Consider the following 18,850-nt stretch of genomic DNA (forward strand, 5'->3'; position numbering starts at 1 on the left):
ATTGTACTTTACACACAGTGGGCGCTTTAAGGGAGGGTCTCTAGATGCACAATACAAATTTTTGCAAATGCAAAATCTTGGTACTACTGGCGCAAGAGGGTTAAAGTCCGTCACGTGAGCTAGCCAATGCAGATCAGAAATCAAACAAACTCAGCTGCTAAAATTTCTGGGAACTTCCACTGCTGCCTGGAGCTCCCCACCCAGGTACCTCTCGGAGACCTGGACGGGCTCCAAGGGGCCGTCGGGCTCTCCATTTCCGACCAGGAGGTTATAATCACGCACCCTCCTCGCTGCAAGGCCCAAGCCGGCAGCCCCGCTTCCAGGTTCCCCGGTGGGCTCTGAGCGCAGCTGCGGCGCGGGGCAGACGGGCGTCAGCGGGGCGCCGCGCATCGCCCGCCCACCTGCCAGCTGCCGCCACCCCGTCCCAGTCCCCACCCCCCGGCGGAGGGCTGGCTTCCCATTGGTCAGCGTGGGGCATGGACGGCTCCGATTGGCTTAAAGGAGGGGCGGGAGAGGGAGGCGTGTCCAGAGGGCACACCCGCCCCTAAGGTCTTGCTGCTCAGGATTATGGGAGAATTCCGAGGAAAAGGAAATCTTCCGGAACGAACTTTACCCTCCCGCATCCGCACTCCACCGGAGCCCGGACCCCCGGGCACCAACCCGCGGAGCTCCGCCCACGCCGCGCCCGCGCCGAGGGATCAGGTGACCCTGGGGCCGCGCGGTCACGTGTTGGGCGCGCCCACCGGTAGTGGCCATGGCGGCCGCAGGCTCCAGTGTGGTGAGGCGAGTGGAGGAGCTCGGAGACCTCGCTCAGGCCCACATACAGCAGCTCAGCGAGGCGGCCGGCGAGGACGGTGAGGGAGCGGCGGAGAGGGGGGCGGGCGGCGGCGCGCGGAGCGGGCCCTGCAGCCGTGGGGTTGGGGGCTGGGGGCTGCGGCCTGCGCTGCGCTGCGTGCGCGCCCCGCAGAACTCAGGTTACCTTAAGCCAAGGCGTTTGCTTAACCGTGGAAACCGCGATTTTCATCGCCGGTGACACCCGCTCGCATCTCTGTCAAGTCCGCGCTGCCCGCCTCGCCCGGCCCGCTGGCGACCGGGGACGGGCCGCTTCCGGTCTCAGAGCCCCCGAAAGTTGACCGGCGGGGTTCGCGCGGGGCGACCGCGCGCGGGCAGCGGCGCCTGGCCCGCGGGGAAGAGCTGGGCGCAGGGGCGGGTGCGCGCCATTGCGCCGGGTGCTTCTCTGTCCTGTTTGGGATTCCACACGCGCCTCTCAGCAGCAGTCGGCGGCAGAGCTTTCCGCCCGCCCGTGTCGTTTGCACGAGTCTCTCGCATCCTTCACCGCGGTTCCTACGGGGGCCCTGTCGGGATGAGGACACTTCTTTTGGAAACGCCTAAGTTTAGGTCTCCTTAAGCAAAACAAAAAAGAAGGCGATTGCCTGGACTTCTGATTTCAAGTCCAGTTCTCGCTCACTACTTCTCAGCCGCCGTGTTGAGCCTGTACCGCAGCACAGATCGGTTTTTAAAGCCTCGTGGACTCCCTGTCGTCGCGCTCACGGGAAGATAGTGGTGGGACGTTTACCCAAGTGATTGAATAAATAGTTGGTGAATGTGAATGTACTGAGTAGGGTCTGTGACGTGATAGCTCTAGTTCTAGTGAAGATGATTTGCCGAATTATTTTTCCTTAGGAGTATGTTCTTCAAAATCCGCGGAATTCCCCGAAGCGCACTTCTTTTTCGGTGTGTGCTGAGTGAATCCCAGGACTCACATGAATAGTTCGTTCGTGGCCCGTAGTGGCTATTACAGCCCCTGCAAGTGTATCTGAGTTCTAAATAAGCTACTCGAGTGGCAGTATCACACCGCTGAGGTTGACCCAGGGCGCGATTATTGCTAACAGAAAAATAAATAAATAAGCTATTCGGTAGTCTCCGCCCCACTCCAGCCCCGTTTGACCCAGTCTAAAGGAGTCAGTCCCCGGGCAGGGCACATATAAGAATCAAGCAGTGAATGCACGAGTGAGTGGAACAACAGGTCAGTGTTTCTCTCCCTTCCTCTCTCTCTCAAATCAGTAACTAAATAAAAAATTTAAAAATAAAATGTGAGCTAGTATTTCATCGCCCTCAGTGGTTGTCATGAATTCATGTGAGAAACATCTTTGGCGATGGTTTAATAAATTCAGTGCCCGTCTTGCTTTTAAAATAATCCTGCAGATTAAGAGGAAAATGTTAGCGCAGCGTCTAAAGAAGCCCCTGAGTGCCATGTTGCACACCATTTCAGTTCACAGTAGAATTTTTTTCCTGGGTGGTATAGATGATACAGCTGTTGTGGGCTGAGGAGAGATGAGGGCCCTGGGAAAGAAGTGCCAAGTCGGGTAAATCGTGTACCTCACAGCAATCAGAATCTGGTCCAGATGCGGGCTAGGCCTCACCTGCGGAAACAGGGTCATCGTATGATTGCCAACAGACATGACTCAACCCGGTGGTGTTTCACTCCAGCACAGAACAGCTTGCCTATCTTATGCAAGTGCCGGGGCTGGATCACATGGGCCTGGGTCAGGTGGGCTGGCACCAAGTGCTACATTTTCTGTCCATTGGCCAGGGAGGAAGAAAGGGTATATATTTCAGGGAGGAAACGCCGAGGGGCAAACTCAGGGACTTGAATGTCTCTGTGGTGGGCATATCTGACTTTGAGGTAATACAGAAAGCTGGAGAGCACCTGGGTGTGGACACTTTGTAGTTAGGGAGGAAAAATTCCTGAGAAAAGGGGAAACCATAGAAACCAGTGGAATGTGATGAAGAAAGGGAAGAAATTAGGAGACAGTGCAGGGGGAAGGAAGGCATATTAGAAACCTTGAGTTCTAGTTCCTCTAGGTTTTGAAAGGATGAAGTAATTTGTTCTGTATCTAGGTTTTTTTAAAGGAATAAAATATTCAGATGCATTATATAATTTTAATTCAAATTGCTATTTACATTCATAAATATGTAAACACAACTGTGATAAAGTTGTAATTGCTCCGAGCGCTGACATTTTATGAGGCACTTGATTTAATCAATCATGTTCTTTTGGAAAATACATTTATGAAATTTTAAGTTTTCAATGGAAGCCCCCTTTTTTTTTTTTTTAAAACATATCTTTATTGATTTCAGAGAGAAGAAAGGAAGGGGGAGAGAGAGAGATAGAAACATCAATGATGAGAGAGTCATTGATTGGCTGCCTGGCCCGCAACCGGGGCACATGCCCTGACCAGGAATCGAACCCAAATCTCCTGGATCCTAAGATCGATGCTCAACTGCTGAGCCACGCCCAGCCGGGCCAGTGGACGCCCTTTCTGTAGATTGATATATATCTGTACTATTCCAGTAAAAGCTTTAACTTATTATTTAAACATTGTGAGCGCTTCAATATCATGAAAGACAATATGAAAATAGAGACTGCATTTAAGAAATGACAAGTGAGCCTAGAAAGTTATTCAGAGCCTAGAAAGTGTTCAGTTTAGCTTTCCAGAATAAATTTCCATGATAAATTAGCTTTATTAGGATTAGGCATTATGTTGTACTTGTTTTACATAACATTATTACTATCATGCTGCTTCTCCAATGCCGTATCAATTTTATTTAGTCATTTCAGATACATAACTTTTTTTATTTAAATAAAGTCTGAAATTATATGAAGTAATCACCATGTTTTTATTTCTTACAGATCACTTTTTAATTCGGGCCTCTGCAGCTCTAGAAAAATTGAAACTCTTGTGTGGAGAAGACAAAAAATGTTCCAGTCCATCAAATCTACTAGAACTTTACACACAGGTACTGAGACAGATGTATTTTCTGACATGTTATGGGGGCAGATTGCTTAATTAAGTTGTTGATTCCAGTGTTTAGGTATAATGAAAACAGTTAATTCTCTATTTAAAATGTTTCGTTTTGTTCAAAACGGTATGTATAAAGCATGTAGAATTGAAACTTTGAGGCAATATGCAGAGAAGTAAGATTTGGTAGATGTGTGTTGATAAGAAAAGTAAGGAATAAAATCTTGCAGATAACAGAATTGCTTCCCTTTGTAGGTAAGTAAGCAAAACAGGACTACATCCAATTTCCAAGGTCTTAAAAGTTATTCAGAAGAAATGGAGGATTCTAAAGAGCCCCAGTTATTTTTTTTCCTGAAATTCTCCTTTCCTTAGGATCCTCTGCGTGACTCCCCGTGCTATTGTCATGCAAGTCTAAAATTGTTCTGTTCCCCCTTTCTCCTTCTTTCTTTCACTTTGCTTTCAGTTTCAGGCCTTGGTATGGACAAGATCTGTTCTCTTGATTTTCTCAAACACTGTTGAGACAAGTTTACATTAAACATTATTTCATTATAGTAACTGACATTCATATAGCATCTTATAGCTAGTAGAGAGCTTCATATACCCTTACTTGATTGCTCGGGGATAATACAACTGAAGTAGTTATAGAAAGTAGAGTAATTGGTAGCTATAAAGTAGTCACGGGCAAGTAAGTAAAGCATAGGAAATCCAGTCATTAATACTGTGATAACTATGTATGGTGCCAGTTTGGTACTGGAAATATTGAGGGGAACACTATGTAAAGTTTATGATTGTCTAACCACTAAGCTGTATACCTGAAACCAATACCTAATAAAAAAAAAAAGTAGAATAAACTTAGTTAAGCTTCCACAGTGCATGTTTACAGCATTTAAATTCCTGGCACTGTGCTATTAGGAGGAACATATGATGGTTTCTGCCTTCAAACTTCATGGTCAAATGAGCCTGTAACAACTACTCACTAACCCCAAAGAGCTGTTGTAATTTGTCACAACTTGGCCTGGCTTTCTTTTATTTCAGAAGCCTTCCTGCTTGTCTCATTTCTTTCACATGAGAGAGTTCTAAACATTTTAATTTATTTCTAAGAATAAGGCAAAAGACCCTAGAGATGTAGATTTATATTCCCCAGATGCCCTTCGACCCTGGTTCTGAATCAACAGGTCATTTTCCGTAGGATGGTGACCAAATCCTTCCTGGCTTAAGCCTTCCACACGGAAACATTTATCACTAAGTAGTTCCGTGCGCTAGGTAATGTTCTAAGTGCTTTACATATGGTAATTCATTTTACACTCAGAGCAAAGAACTTTGGAAGTCATTTAGTCCAGTTCATTTACCAATGAAGAATCTGAGGCTTAAAAACATAAAATTGACTTGTCCTTTGGTTAGTCAAGTAATTAGTGGTAGAACTGATACTAGAACACAGTTTTGTTCATCTTAATCCGATAGGTCAAAAAAAGGGGATTCGGTAATTTTAACGTACTTGAACAGAGCGTCTTGTATTTAAGAATGCTGGGGTCTTAGTGTTTGAATTGCATAATGTTGGTCATATGCTTCCTTTGTTGGGTGACAGGATGCATGTCCCCCAAATGTTGAATCTGCATTTGGGAAAACAAATAAATCCTTTGAAGATTCAGTTTACAAAAGTAGAGGCAGTGATCTTAACTTGATACACCAGCCATTTTGAAAATGTTCACAGTATACAGCATGTCCCAAAAAATGAATACACACTTTGAATAATTATTAATTCCAATGGGTTAAATCTGAAAAGGAAGAAACATCAATTGAACTATCAAAAAATGTATGTGTATACTTTTTTGGGGGGACACCCTATATATGTATAAGTGGCAAAAAATATAATTTTACTTTTCATAATTAATATTGTATATGATTTCTCACCTTAATTAAAACATAAAACTCCATTTTACGTTTTGAAGGAAGGTTAATATTAATTTAGTATTTTAGTAAAATAATAAAATTCATCTCAGATTATGTTTACAGTTAGACATTTTGCCTACTTTTCAAATTTAATTATTTATTGATTGATTTCAGAGAGAGAGAAGAGAGAGAAAGATTGGTCTGTTGTTCCACTTACTGACGCGTTCATTGGTAGATTCTCGTATGTACCCTGATCGGGGATTGAACCTGTAACCTTGGTGTATCGGGACAATGCTTTAACCAACTGAGCTAGCTGGACAGGGCCTCAAATTTAAATACTGTGCTAGAAAATTTAAATGTCTAATAAAACATCTACATATATGTAAAGTTAAACTGTAAGAGTTATTCATTCAGGTTGAAATCATTTATAGATATCTGGTTTCTCTTGTACATCATCAGGCTATTTTGGACATGACCTATTTTGAGGAGAACAAGCTAGTAGATGAAGATTTCCCTGAAGACTCTTCACAGAAAGTAAAAGAGCTGATCACTTTTCTTTCAGAACCAGAAATTTTAGTTAAGGAGAATAATATACATCCCAAAGTAAGTTTTACACTCATGAAGGGTGGTGAAGCTGCTAATTCTTGCTGTATGGACTACTCTTTAGAGTCTGTATTTTTTTCTTCTTGAATATGTCTTCATTTCTGTTTTAAATGAAGATTGAAGGAAGGATTATGAGGGTTTAACACTTCAGACCATTGTCACACCTAAAGTATTATATTTTACTGAATATGTTTCAGGACATTTGCATGATGGAATTGTAATTACAGTGCCTGATCATTTTCTAAGCACAGATATTTGCTATTTCTGCTCCCTTCACTTTTGCAAATACTGCATTTTCTTGAGGGTCCCCAGTAATTTAATTACCACACCTCTTGCCCGTTTCACAGTCCTCATCCTCTTGGACATTTGCCACCTTTCTTCCCATGGATCAACCCATCCCTCCCAACCCTGCATGCTTCTCCTCATCATCCCTGACAAGCCTTGCTCTTGCTCTTGCCCGGCATCTCCCCTTTCTCCCATTCTGGGAACAGGCACTCCCAAGGATATCTCCTTAATCCTCTGATAGTCTCTATTCTGTCTTTGCTTTACAACATCATGCTTACTTTAGATGATTCCAAGATTTTTATTTCCAGCCATGGCTACTCTTTAAAGCGAGTAATTTCTTCTTTTTTTTTTTTTTTAATATATCTTTATTGATTTTGGAGAGAGGAAAGGAAAGGGAGAGAGAGAGATAGAAACATCAGTGATGACAGAGTCATTGATCGGCCTCCTCCTGCACACCCCCAACTGGGGATGGAGCCCGCAACCCTGGCCTGTGCCCTGACCAGGAATCGAACCCGGATCTCCTGGATCCTAGGTCAATGCTCAACCGCTGAGCCACGCCCAGCCGGGCTAATTTCTTCTCTTAACTGCCTGCTGCTTATCTCCCCCTAGATATCTTTTGTGCTGTATGTGTTTATGGGGGGATGCTAACTGTGGAAACAAATATTCCTAAATTTTAAATGACACACACAGTAAAAGTTTGATTTAAATTGTTCTTGTGTATATCTTTTTATTACTGTATTCTAGCAGTGGTAGAAATAGGTAAAATCTTGTTTCAAGTAACATGTATTTCTGAAAAGTTATCTTTAATCAAATTATGGAATATTTATATTTCAGATATATTAGAATTTGCTACTAAAATATTTAAGCTGTTTTCTAAAAATTATAAATGGAGTAGTTATTTTAATTTTCATGTAGCAATAGATTTCTGTATTTCTAATTGATTCAAAGTAAGGCATTCCTATATAAATAGCCAAGTGAGGAGCCAATGTTGTGAAATGAGAGTGTTTTTAATTTCTCATTATTTTGAAATTTAACTTTGGTTTTTATAGTCATCAAGCCTCTCTTCTTAGCTGTGTCTTTGCTGTGTTTCAGCACTGCGATTTGCTTGGGGACGAACTCTTGGAATGTCTCTCCTGGCGACGAGGAGCCCTACTTTATATGTATTGTCATTCTCTGACCAAAAGGAGAGAGTGGCTCACGAGAAAAGCTGGTTTGCTTAAAGAGGTAAAAAGGCATTCCTCGTTCATTTCTGATTGTTGTTGACATTTATAGGTTCCTAAAAGCTGCCTTTGGTGTGGTATTAAGACTATTGGAGCCAAAGAGTTGGTGTTCCAGGCTTTTGCTTACTAGCTGTGTGATCGTAAACAAATTGGACTTACTGTGAAGATTAAATACGATAACGTGAAAATCCTTTGTTTACTGGCAAATTTAAGTTCACAATTTTTGTTTTTTAAAATATAAGGGAGACAGTATATATTGATTTTAACCATATTTTTGGCCTGGAGAAAACAAACATGGTTGTGAGCCTCTCTGTCAGCAAATCACTCCTCGAGAACCCACATGACCCTGCTGCTAGAAAATGTGGCTCTGATTTTGTTTGACTCTCTGACCAAATAATAAATCTCACAACGGTCTTAGTATTTCATCACTGGGGATTCTAACTCAGGTCAGTTGTGCACGGGGCTCTTGTGGGCCTGGAAACGAGAGGTCTCACCTTTAGGTGAAAGTTTGAGCATATCATTTCTACACTATAGTAAGTGCGTGATACTTCTGATGCGCAGCTGTTGAGCATGTCCTTATCATTTCTCCTTCTGAGAACATTTTGATAAGGGTGTTGCTGAGTCATGTGCTCCTGCTTAATGATCTCTTTCTTCCACACTCATAACTGGGCACTTGAAGGATGATACTTCGTAATATATATTATAAAAGTTTTGAGGTAGTGGATTCTTAGACTATTGAAATGTAATAGCCATACCACACATCTATATGTTAGCCCATTTTTCTTGAGTAGAGAATGGGGGAAAAATTAACATTTGAAGTTTTTATAGCTCTGCATATAATATTTTCAATTCTTTGGCTTTGCTTTTCATTTAGTACCTTGTTGATGGAATCAGTTACTTGCTACAGATGCTAAATTATCGGTGTCCTACCCAATTAGATGAAGGAGTTTCTTTCCAAGACCTAGACACAGCTAAGTTGCTGAGTGAAGGTAATGTGATCTCTTTTTGAAGTTTTTGTCTTTAAAGCTTTAAGTTTATATTTCACTCTAAGTAAATTTCACGTTACATCATAGACAAAAATAATAAAATAGCTTTTAAAAATTCAAAGATCTTCTCATGTAATAATAGAAAAGTACTGCTAACCTGTTTTATAATCTTGGGAGCGTTATATATCATGGTTACATTTACTTACTTTACATCCCGCCATACCCCAGATCAGGTACTGGGTTTCTCTACTTGTAACAGATGGAAGTAACTTTGAAACAAGATAGAACGTCACTGCTCTTGCACATAAAAAAGATCGGGTTATGTTGGCTCCATGGTGTCATCGGGTTCCTCTCTTTTTCCTTCATCATCTTTAGATCCAGAGCCCTTCAGCTTCCAGAGGGAGGCTCTTTATCTAGCATGTGAGCAGTACTTCCAATGCTGTGTGGCATGCATCCCTGTGAGGATATGCTTCCATTCTCAGTATTCCAGCATGCTCCTGGAGCGCCTTCCATCTCACCTTGTTTCAGTCTGCAGGGATGGCAAAGGATGTGTCTTTCACCCAAGTCTGCTCCTTTGGAGCAACCTTCTCAGAAGTTTATAACACATACAACACTTTTACCTACATTTCACTGACCAGAGTTGAATCATATGGATTCGTATAACTACAAGGGAACCAAGAAAGTACAGTCCTTTAGCTTATGCATTCCATCCCAAATAAAATTAAGCCTCTTTACTAAGAAAGAAAGGAAGAATGAATGAATATTGACTGGAGGGGAGAACCACTTGTTTTTATCATCTCTCCTTACAAATAGAGGAGCTGAGGTCCTGATAAACCAGGTACACCTGTTCATGGTCACGTCACTGGCAAGTGAAGTACATGGTCATGTGTGTAAACTTTCTTTTACACTTCATCAGAAATTTTGATGGAGAAAAATCAAATATAGGGAAAAGAAGAAAACTTCTCAGGGAATAGTCTATTTTTTTACTTTATAGGTATGTTTTAATTCTCCTTTGTTAGCTCTGTAGGCCTTTTTTTCTATTAAAAAACATTGCATAGGAAAAACAGCATGATATAAGTATCATTAATATATGACTGGCTAGTGGTGTCTAAAATTGTTTAATTTCAGTTAATTCAGGCAAATAGCTTGTCCTAAGAAAGCTTTATTGTGAATGCAAAGTGCTCCTTCAGTGGGCATGGTATTTTGACCACCAGGGTGTTTTGATTTATTTATGGGAAGTATCTACTCCAGATAACTAGTGAGCTGATTAGCTGCATTAAAAATGGCTTTTCTTAAATCTCCTTATGCACTCACCTGGATTAATTTAAAAGAAAAAGCAGGGGTGGGCACTAAAGCCTATTTAGAACCAAAGAAAGTGGCACAAGCCACCTATTTCCCTCCTTCCATTTCTAGTCATAAGGTAAGATACCCTCATGCCCTGAAACTTTTTCTTCAAAATGCATGTGATACTGGTATCTTCTCATATTTTTTAATTGAATTTATCAGCACGACAGTGGTTAAAAAAATTATACAGGTTTCAGGTGCACAAAAATTCTACAACACGTCACCTGTATACTGTATTGTGTGTTCGCTGTCCCAAGTCAAGCACTGGTGTCTGCTCTTAGATCATGATTTTCACTAGCCCTTAGCTTCTATTGCTTCTACAACAGGAGAATCAAAAGGGACCGAGAGGGTCGCTTTTTTCCAGAAACAGAGAAAACTATATTATGTCTATAGTGGTTTTGACCCAGTGTGCAGTGTTCTCTTGCTCTTGGCTTCTTGCTCTCATCTAAAGCTGTTTGCTCTGTAATTCATGTCTCAAGTTAGTTAGAAACCAGCAAGACTACTTTTCATAGGCTAGATTACTTCTAAGACCCCATCAGAGACATTTAATTATTTTTCCATTTTTTTGTTAGCCAATATAAAACATAATTCTGAAAACCCTCAATACACCACGGTAGGGGGAAAAGTTCTATGAGTCATCAAAATACTTTTTTGGACAGATCTTAATGATAATTTACTGGAATTTAGATAAAGCTCAAAACAGTTTTGAGATTTTTTTTCTTTTTCCAAGGTAAGATGATCTTATGTCCTTTGAACATTACCTGTATGTCATTAAATTTTCAGAGTATTACCAGGTATTCAGTAAACCTCTTTAGCTCATCTCTGAGCCTCATTCCTCTGTGTGTCCTTATAGAAATAGCTTTGTCAGAATAACCCTGGAGTTAAATAGGTTAAATCAAATATTGTTGAGCTTTGCATACCCTTGGTTTATGCCCTTTTTATACCACTGAGGATCACTCCCTCCTGGCTGCCCTTTGGCCCATTGCTTAACCCAGCAACTGGACTTCAGATTCCCTAAAGGAGTAGCTCTGAACTGGCATCGCTGATTGCCTGGGTAGCTTGTTAAAAATACAGGTTTCTATGTGCCAGATGCAGGTTCTAATTCAACATATGGAGTCCAGGAATCTTTAATAAACTCATATAATTATGCTGCAGTCAGATTGAGACCTCACTGCTCTTAGGGATGCCAGTCTGCTCACCTTTTTAATGTGAAAGTCTCCTTTCTGCCCTCACACTTACTCTCCCTCTCTATTCCCCACTGACACAGGTGCTCACTTAGGACATGCGCAGTACAAAGTGAAGTAGTTTATCAAAAACCATGCTGAGCATTAACAGAAAAAAGAAAAAAGTAAGGAAAATCTGTAGCAGCAAAAAGACTATAGCGACAGAGTAGTAGATTCCTTGGGTGAGTAGAGCGGTAGAAAGTGCCTAATTTTACATTGTTCATCCTTTTAATGCAGGATATTTTAACGCAGTGGTTTGGCATAGCCTGTGGACCAGCAGCAGCATCACCCTAGGTCCTAGGACTTTGTTAAAAATGCATATTCATAGACCCAAACCCATACCTGAGTCTGATACTCTGGATGTGGGGGCCCAGCAGTCAGCATTTGAGCACACCTGGTAATTCTAAAGCAGGCTAAAGTTTGAGGCCCTCTCTTTGCCATAGGCATTCATCTTGTCCATGGTAAAACCTTCCTGTAGGATGTCTGTGCACTTGCTCGGCAGTCACTCCTTGTTAATAAAAAGAATGAGGCTCATTTGGAGTTGGGCATAGATGGGATCCCAGGTCTCCCTTAGGCCGATGTTCCCACCCTTCCCAAGTGGATTCACTCTGTGGGACATACTTCAGCTCCTCCTCCCAAAACTCAGCCTGCATATAAGTTCCACCTTCCCTCCATTTCTGCTTCTGTCTCCTCACTTCCCTCCACCAGCGTTTTTAGGAACAATTAGGCAGCATGTAGGATCACAGAAACAAAAAGGCTATGCATTCAATGAAATGCTGAATCGAATACAAAATATAATTCTGAATAGCACCTAATGCTGCGTTCAGCTTTTTCTCTGAGGTTTATAATAATATAAGTATGAAGGAATAAAGTAAAAAATGATTATGTATAATATATATTGTATTTATTAAGTGAATACTGTTTTCCAAATAGAAAGCATAATTAATGTAGTATTGTCTATCATTTTCATGAATGCAAGCGTCAAGTTCTGCTCTTAAATGACCATTTCTTTTATTGTTATAACAGTTTAATGCGTCTACTCTCTTCTACTGAACCCTTTCCTTCTCTTGCTATTTGTAAGCAGAATTTGAGGTGAAATGAAGGGGAGAGCTCTAGGGACAAATTCAGAGACTATGAAAAGCTTACAATAGAGTGAAGATGATAGAAACTGTGACAGTGTTGAGAGTTGAAATTTTTTTCTATTTTTGGGTCTCTAGTACCATCATCATCATTTCTGATGAGCCATATTAGGTGAGCAACTAAGATTATGATGCTCATTATTTGAGGTAAACTTTTCCAGTCACACAAGTACCTGTACATTAGAATAAATAATTTTTATTTTAGTGGCTTTAAGAAGTACTATAGTATAATACTATATTAATTATGATTTCTATTTAGAAAACAGTATTCACTTAATAAATACAACATACTAGTCATATAGTTTATATCATAGTCAATAATGTATACCCAGATCTTTTTGATTCTAGGTCTTTTTGTCTTTCTACCAAAGTAATACACTTTGTGTGCCACAAATGTTTATTCCATAATAAGATGGCTTTCACTTTTGATGAGAATTCTGCATGTGTTCCCTTTTCCTGGGAACATAATGCATCCTAGATATAATTTAACATCTTCGATAATGTAGAATTATATGGCCTCTCCAGGTCATGTTTATGTGGGATAATTTCTGTAGACTCTTGTAGAGATGTAGCAGGTGTAGGATACTTGCCTGGAACTGGAACACTGATTCTACAGTGCATCCTAAATTAAAAGCTGTGTTCATGATGGCCTTCAGGGAGACTCTGAGTACTCTGAAGTTGTGTACAAAACTTGGGGTGTATGTCCTAGGAGAGGGTCCATTGATTAGATTAGATCCTCAAAGAGGCCGCCTTAAAGAGAATTCCAAAAAGGTTAAGAACACACTGACCTAAGTGATTTGTTAAAAAAGTTCTCTGACAGTGCTGTTTTTTTTTGGGGGGGTGGGTGAATACAGCTCTTTATAGATAAAATAGAGGTGCCAATTAAACGAGGATTGTATTAGTGATTGTTGGCTTTTCTAAGTGTAATTATTAAATGAGAAGGAAAGATGATCGATGACATAAAAGGAACTTATTAGAGTTTTATTAATCAGAGTTTCATTTTAAAGTTTTAAATTCTAACCTCTCAACCTAAATGGCTTTCCTAGGAATATTTAGTGACATTCACTTGCTGGCAATGATGTACAGTGGAGAGATGTGTTACTGGGGATTGAAGCACTGTGCAGATCAACAACCAGAAAGCCAGGACGTGAACACCGGGGCTCCTGGGGCAAGCTACACTACACGCAAAGAACCCTTGGATTTCCGAGAAGTAGGGGAAAAAATTTTGAAAAAGTATGTATCTGTGTGCGAAGGACCCCTGAAAGAACAAGAATGGAACACAACAAATGCTAAGCAAATTTTAAACTTCCTTCAGCATCGCTCTAATTAGTAGTAAGTTTATCTAGTGCTTTTCAAACAGGAAAACGAAAAGACCCATGAAATGGAAACATTCCAGGGAAGAAGACATATCGTCACCCAATTTAAGAATGTCACACTACATAAAGATGTCCAGCGCGGTCACCCTTTTTACAATGCCATCACCGTATTTCGTTATATATTCTTAAACCGATGGTGGAACAGTTCTTTCATTTGTAAAATGGCATGTATGTTATTCTAACTCAGCCTGAACTACAGATCTCCTGTAACTATACTAAGGAAAAATCCAGTTTACCTTTACAAAGATTTTTTCTGTTACTTCAGATTATTATTATTTTTTATTTTAGAGGGAGGGAGGTAGAGAGACATTGATGTTACCTCCCACACGCACCCCGACTGGAAATCAAACCTGCAACCTGGGTATGTGCCCTGACAGAATAGAACCCAATCTGCCACCTTTTGGTGTACAAGATGTCACTCCAACCAACTGAGCTTCAAATTATGTTTTCATTATGGTAAAATATAACATAAAATTGACCATTTTAATTATCTTTAGATTATTTTTCTGTCTCTTTAAATTTGCTATGCTTCAAAGGTCAAAATCAAGTCATTTCATTGCTTTGGTATATTCTACAGATATAAATATTGACAAAATTATGATGAATATTGAGATTCCATTGCCAGAATGAGATAAATAATGAAAGACTTCACAAAAGAATTGTCTAATTATTTTAACATGTACTACTAATGACATTTGAATTTTTTATCCCTCCTATTAGACAGTTTATAAAAATTTAAATTGATTTTCCTAATTTGTTTAAAAGAATATGCATGTTTATCAAATGAGTAGTAAGGGTAAAAACCAAGTTAGGTTGATCCACCCATAGTCCACTGTTAGCTCATATGTCTTTAAGGGACATCTTTTCATATGTATTGAAATGTTTATATGTTTTTGTCTTTAATAGTAGGGATGAGTGATAAAGCCCCGAGATCCTAACTGCTGTCTTGCTTTCAGCCTGTCTACCTCTACACCAGGACTTCACCATATTCCCGGACTTACTCCCATGGCCACACCTTGAATCTCACCATCCTGAGTTTCTCTTCCTGAAATCCTCAATTTTAGTAACTGACAGTAATTCTCATCTGCCTAGCTTTTTCACCTCTTCATTTTTATTGATTTCTTTCTCCTTTACTCTCACTTCTTTACAGCCTTCTCCTCTTGCCTGCCCCCTTTTCTCCTAAACTATCAGCCCTTTTCAGGTGTTGTCCCTCCCTCATGCAGCCTTGGCCCTAGGGGAACTGCATGCGGTGCTCTCCACAGGCCCAGGCCGTCTGGTCAGGCTCACATTCTGCCAGCCCTCCACGTTGAGTTAATCCCACCCTTCACCTTGCCTGGATGCTGACTTCCATGCGAAGCGCTTGCAGCCCAACGTGGAATCACCCAGAGGGTCTCACCTTCAACCTCAGTGGAGCCCTGGGCCTGAGCCTTTTGTTTGTTACTAGTGTGGCCCCTCTCTGTCCCCTAGGGTTGATGTAAACCGTTAGGTTTCCCCATGACTTCCTCAGGTGCTTTGTTCCCTGCCCTAGCACTTGGCTCTATCTGTCTGACAGAAACCCGAGACTGTGAGGTCAGTTTCTATTTACTAGCTTTGCCCTACTAACCTCCCGCTATTTAGAGGAAAAGAGGAGCCTGCTTCCTCCCCACGACTAACCGCCGCCTTTCCTGCCTCTGTCTTTCTTGCTTCCCTCTCTGCCGCCCTTGGGCCTCCCTCTCGCCCACCCTGGAGGAGCTGATCTTCCCCAGGGTGCGGTCCTTTTTCTCTTTACCCTCCCCTCCCTCCTTTTTACGGATTCTAAATACTCCTTATGTGATGTCATTCATAGCCAGGCTGCTTCTGCCACCTGTCTTGTTAGGCTGACGCCCAAACCTGTACTCAAATCCCAGCCGCTTTCCTGCTCTCTAAGCCTTACTTCTGCCTATTAAATATCTTCACTTAGACACCCCATGGTGATTTTAAATTCAATATTTCCAAACCTCTAATCCTCCCCTTTCATCTAAAATCTTTTTCTGTTCATTTTTTTCTTTTTTGATCTTCCGCAGAGCAGAGCAGAATACTGTAACCTAGTTTCTGCCTGCCTCCCCTTCCCCCAGCTCTGCCGTTCATCCTTTGTAGTCATGCTCTCCCAGTGTTTCTCAAACACTTAGACCCAGGCTCCTTTCCAATAAGCATAAACCTTCTGATGGAGCCTCTTGGGACAAGCACAGTCTCCTTGTTTCTGCCCCTTCTCATCCTTATACATCTAAGAAGATTTTTACTTAACTTAGCATTTTAACAAGTTTTACTATGAAAATACCTTATGCTTTCTAAGTGTAAAGATTTAAATAATTTTTAATATGGATTTTAGAACCACACACTGCCCTCCCTCCCTGTTTTGGAGCATCCCAATCAAATACTTCCCGTTTTCCCCGATGTGCTGTGTGTTTCCTGAATATCCTTGCAGACTGCATCACTTCTTCCTGGAACACCTTGTCCTTCTGTGTGGCTCAGTGATAGCTGCTTATCTTTACGACTCCGCTCCAGTGGTGGTGTATCCATAAGGCTTTTTTCAGCCCTTCCCAGTCGGAACTAGACGCTTCTTTGCTTCTGCTCCTGTAATGTTTCCCTCCCGTGTTATCACAGGGATCACATTCTTTATTGTTTCTCTTGATGACTTGTCGAGCTCCACATTTTAAAATTTTATCTTTATACATAATGCTTAATAAGTGGTAGGCCATTAGTAAAGTTTTTTGAATTAATAAGAGGCATGGTTCTAAGTGCCAAGCTCTGTACAAAAGGGTGGCTGCTACTGGATTCCCCACTGCCACACCCTCTGCACCAGTGGTTGACAAGGCAAACAGGCACATCGCTCCTCAAGAGTCGAGTGTTATGAGAGTTAGCACCCAAGGAAACAAGAGAACTTTCTCTTCAAAAGCCAGGAGCTTCCATTTTGCCTTCATGACCCTTGTGAACCACTTGGGTCTCATTGCTGGTACAGTTACGAGGGTGCTATAGGGTGCTTTTTGTACAATTTTTCCATCCCCCACACAATTGGAGGATAATTTGTAGGCCATAAGTTATAATGCTGTTTAGTGTATTACAGAACAGTGAACACATTTTTGTGGGTTAAAGACTGCTAAGTAAATCCTGTTTCATTTAGAATGAAGTGACTTCAAGGTACCATATAGTCCACATAAGGGAAAGTGCTATAGTCCACTCATCAACACCTTCTGTGTGCCTACAACATGCCAGGCTTTGTCCTAGGCACTGAGGACACAGAGTTTCGTAAAACACCCTCTTTCAGAGTTTGTATCCTGGAGGAAGTTAACTCACTTTAAGAAATAAATGGGTAGCATGTTAAACACCTTGCTGACAGGTCATGAGATAACACATGTCTGCACTTACATTAATTTAAGTAATTTTAAACACCTTGCTGACCAAAGTAGCCTGCTGCATGGGCGAGTTCTGGCTTGAAACAGCCAGCCAGCAAGGTGTAAAATGACCAATGCTATGAAGAATAAAGCAGGTAAGGGGCTAGTGTGACTAGAAAGGAGTAGTGTTTGTAGGGTGGTTGAGAAGGCACCTTTAAGCACCTGTCCACTTTAGCATTTGTGTCTTCAAATTTCACCCCTTTGTTAAATGCCTTGAATATTCAGTACATTTATAAAGTCTCTCGTTCTGATGGAAGTTCTGTCGCTGCAATGAGAAGTGAGTCACTACGTAAGACCTTGTCATTTTTATTACATTTAAAGGATTGCTCTCCAGTGTGGGCTTTACTAAGGGCTAAGCGATAACCTAAAGGCCTTGGTGCACTTATTACACTTGGGGTTTCTCCTTTTGGGTTCTCTGATATTTACTAGAACTTAAATTCTGTTAACGGAATTTTCATAATCCTTAAATTTGTATGGTTCTTTCCCTGTATAAATTTTCATATGTCAGCTAGGCTTTGAGAACAAGGCCCTGTCCACTTTGCTACATTTATAGGGTTTCTGGCTGCTGTGAATTGTTTCATGCTGATTAAGGTGCATGACTAAAGCCTCCCTTACTCCTTTGCATACCGTAGAGTGAGGTGGGAGTCATAGCTAAAATCCCCCAATAAAATGACATTCCTTTCCAATCCCACTCTGGGTTCTCTGGTGTTCAGTAAAGTGTGAGATGTCTCTGAAGCATTCTCAGATTAACTTTAATGGCATATTTAAAACCCACAGCTGGTTGACATGTTAGTTTTAGGTTGCTTATCATGTCTCAACCTTTCAGGGTTCTGTTTTCTGGCTGGTATAATGATACCCCATCTGCCATAGAATCCAGGATTCTATAGTTCTCTAGTATCACTTTCTTGTATTAATTTTTTGAAGATCTCATTGGCCTTATTAATGGATTCCTGAACCAGGGAGTGTCCCATCTAGCAACTAGAAGGATGCTCCCTTGTATTATTTTTTAAATATATTTTTATTGATTTTGGAGAGGGGGAGAGAGAGAGAAACATCAATGATGAGAGAGAATCATTGATTGGCTGCCTCCTGCACCCCCCTCCTGGGGATTGAGCCTACAACCCAGGCATGTGCCCTCACCCAGATCCAACTGTGACCTCCTTGTTCATGGATCACTCAACTGCTGAGCCACACAGGCTGGGCTCTTGTATTATTTTTAATACAATGAGATATATTATGAAAGTATTAGAATACATTTAATGTATCAACAATTAAAGTATGTGTTATGTATTCATGCTGGTGTTCTTTGCTGTTTTTTTGTTTTCCTACTTCCAGTGAAAATTTCCAAATAAAATGTTTTGGAGCATATAAATTTTTTAAAAACGATAAAACCATGTTCCCACATTGGTATCTTGTTCTTTGTTTTCTTTTATATCTGGGTGTTGTTCAAGAATGAAGACTTTTATCATCAGTTTATTATTGAGGTCTTAATATTATTTCTTCTGTTCCTAATAACTTTCAGACAGGAATATGGGCTCTGAAGCCAGAGGCCTGAGGTTAAATCCCAGCCT

At 41.0% G+C, this 18,850-nt stretch overlaps 1 protein-coding gene across 1 annotated transcript; it reads left to right on the forward strand.

Moving 5' to 3' along the window:
* The first annotated feature begins 551 nt into the window (after positions 1-551).
* Positions 552-17,969, forward strand: RIMOC1 (RAB7A interacting MON1-CCZ1 complex subunit 1). Its single transcript, XM_081132945.1, has 6 exons — positions 552-854; positions 3,695-3,801; positions 6,153-6,296; positions 7,674-7,805; positions 8,676-8,790; positions 13,540-17,969. The coding sequence occupies exons 1-6, from the start codon at positions 755-757 to the stop codon at positions 13,821-13,823; spliced, it is 882 nt and encodes a 293-aa protein (XP_080989071.1). The 5' UTR covers positions 552-754; the 3' UTR covers positions 13,824-17,969.
* The last annotated feature ends 881 nt before the right edge of the window (positions 17,970-18,850 follow it).

This window comes from Miniopterus schreibersii, assembly GCF_964146895.1.
Source record: "Miniopterus schreibersii genome assembly, chromosome: 3".
Lineage (NCBI taxonomy): Eukaryota > Metazoa > Chordata > Mammalia > Chiroptera > Miniopteridae > Miniopterus > Miniopterus schreibersii.

Bases quoted from the DNA above. Each gene is read 5' to 3' on its own strand.
- RIMOC1 (XM_081132945.1), top strand. From the start codon at position 755: ATGGCGGCCGCAGGCTCCAGTGTGGTGAGGCGAGTGGAGGAGCTCGGA. The intron at 855-3,694 runs GTGAGGGAGCGG...TATTTCTTACAG, and splicing joins CGAGGCGGCCGGCGAGGACG to ATCACTTTTTAATTCGGGCC. The intron at 6,297-7,673 runs GTAAGTTTTACA...GCTGTGTTTCAG, and splicing joins AGAATAATATACATCCCAAA to CACTGCGATTTGCTTGGGGA.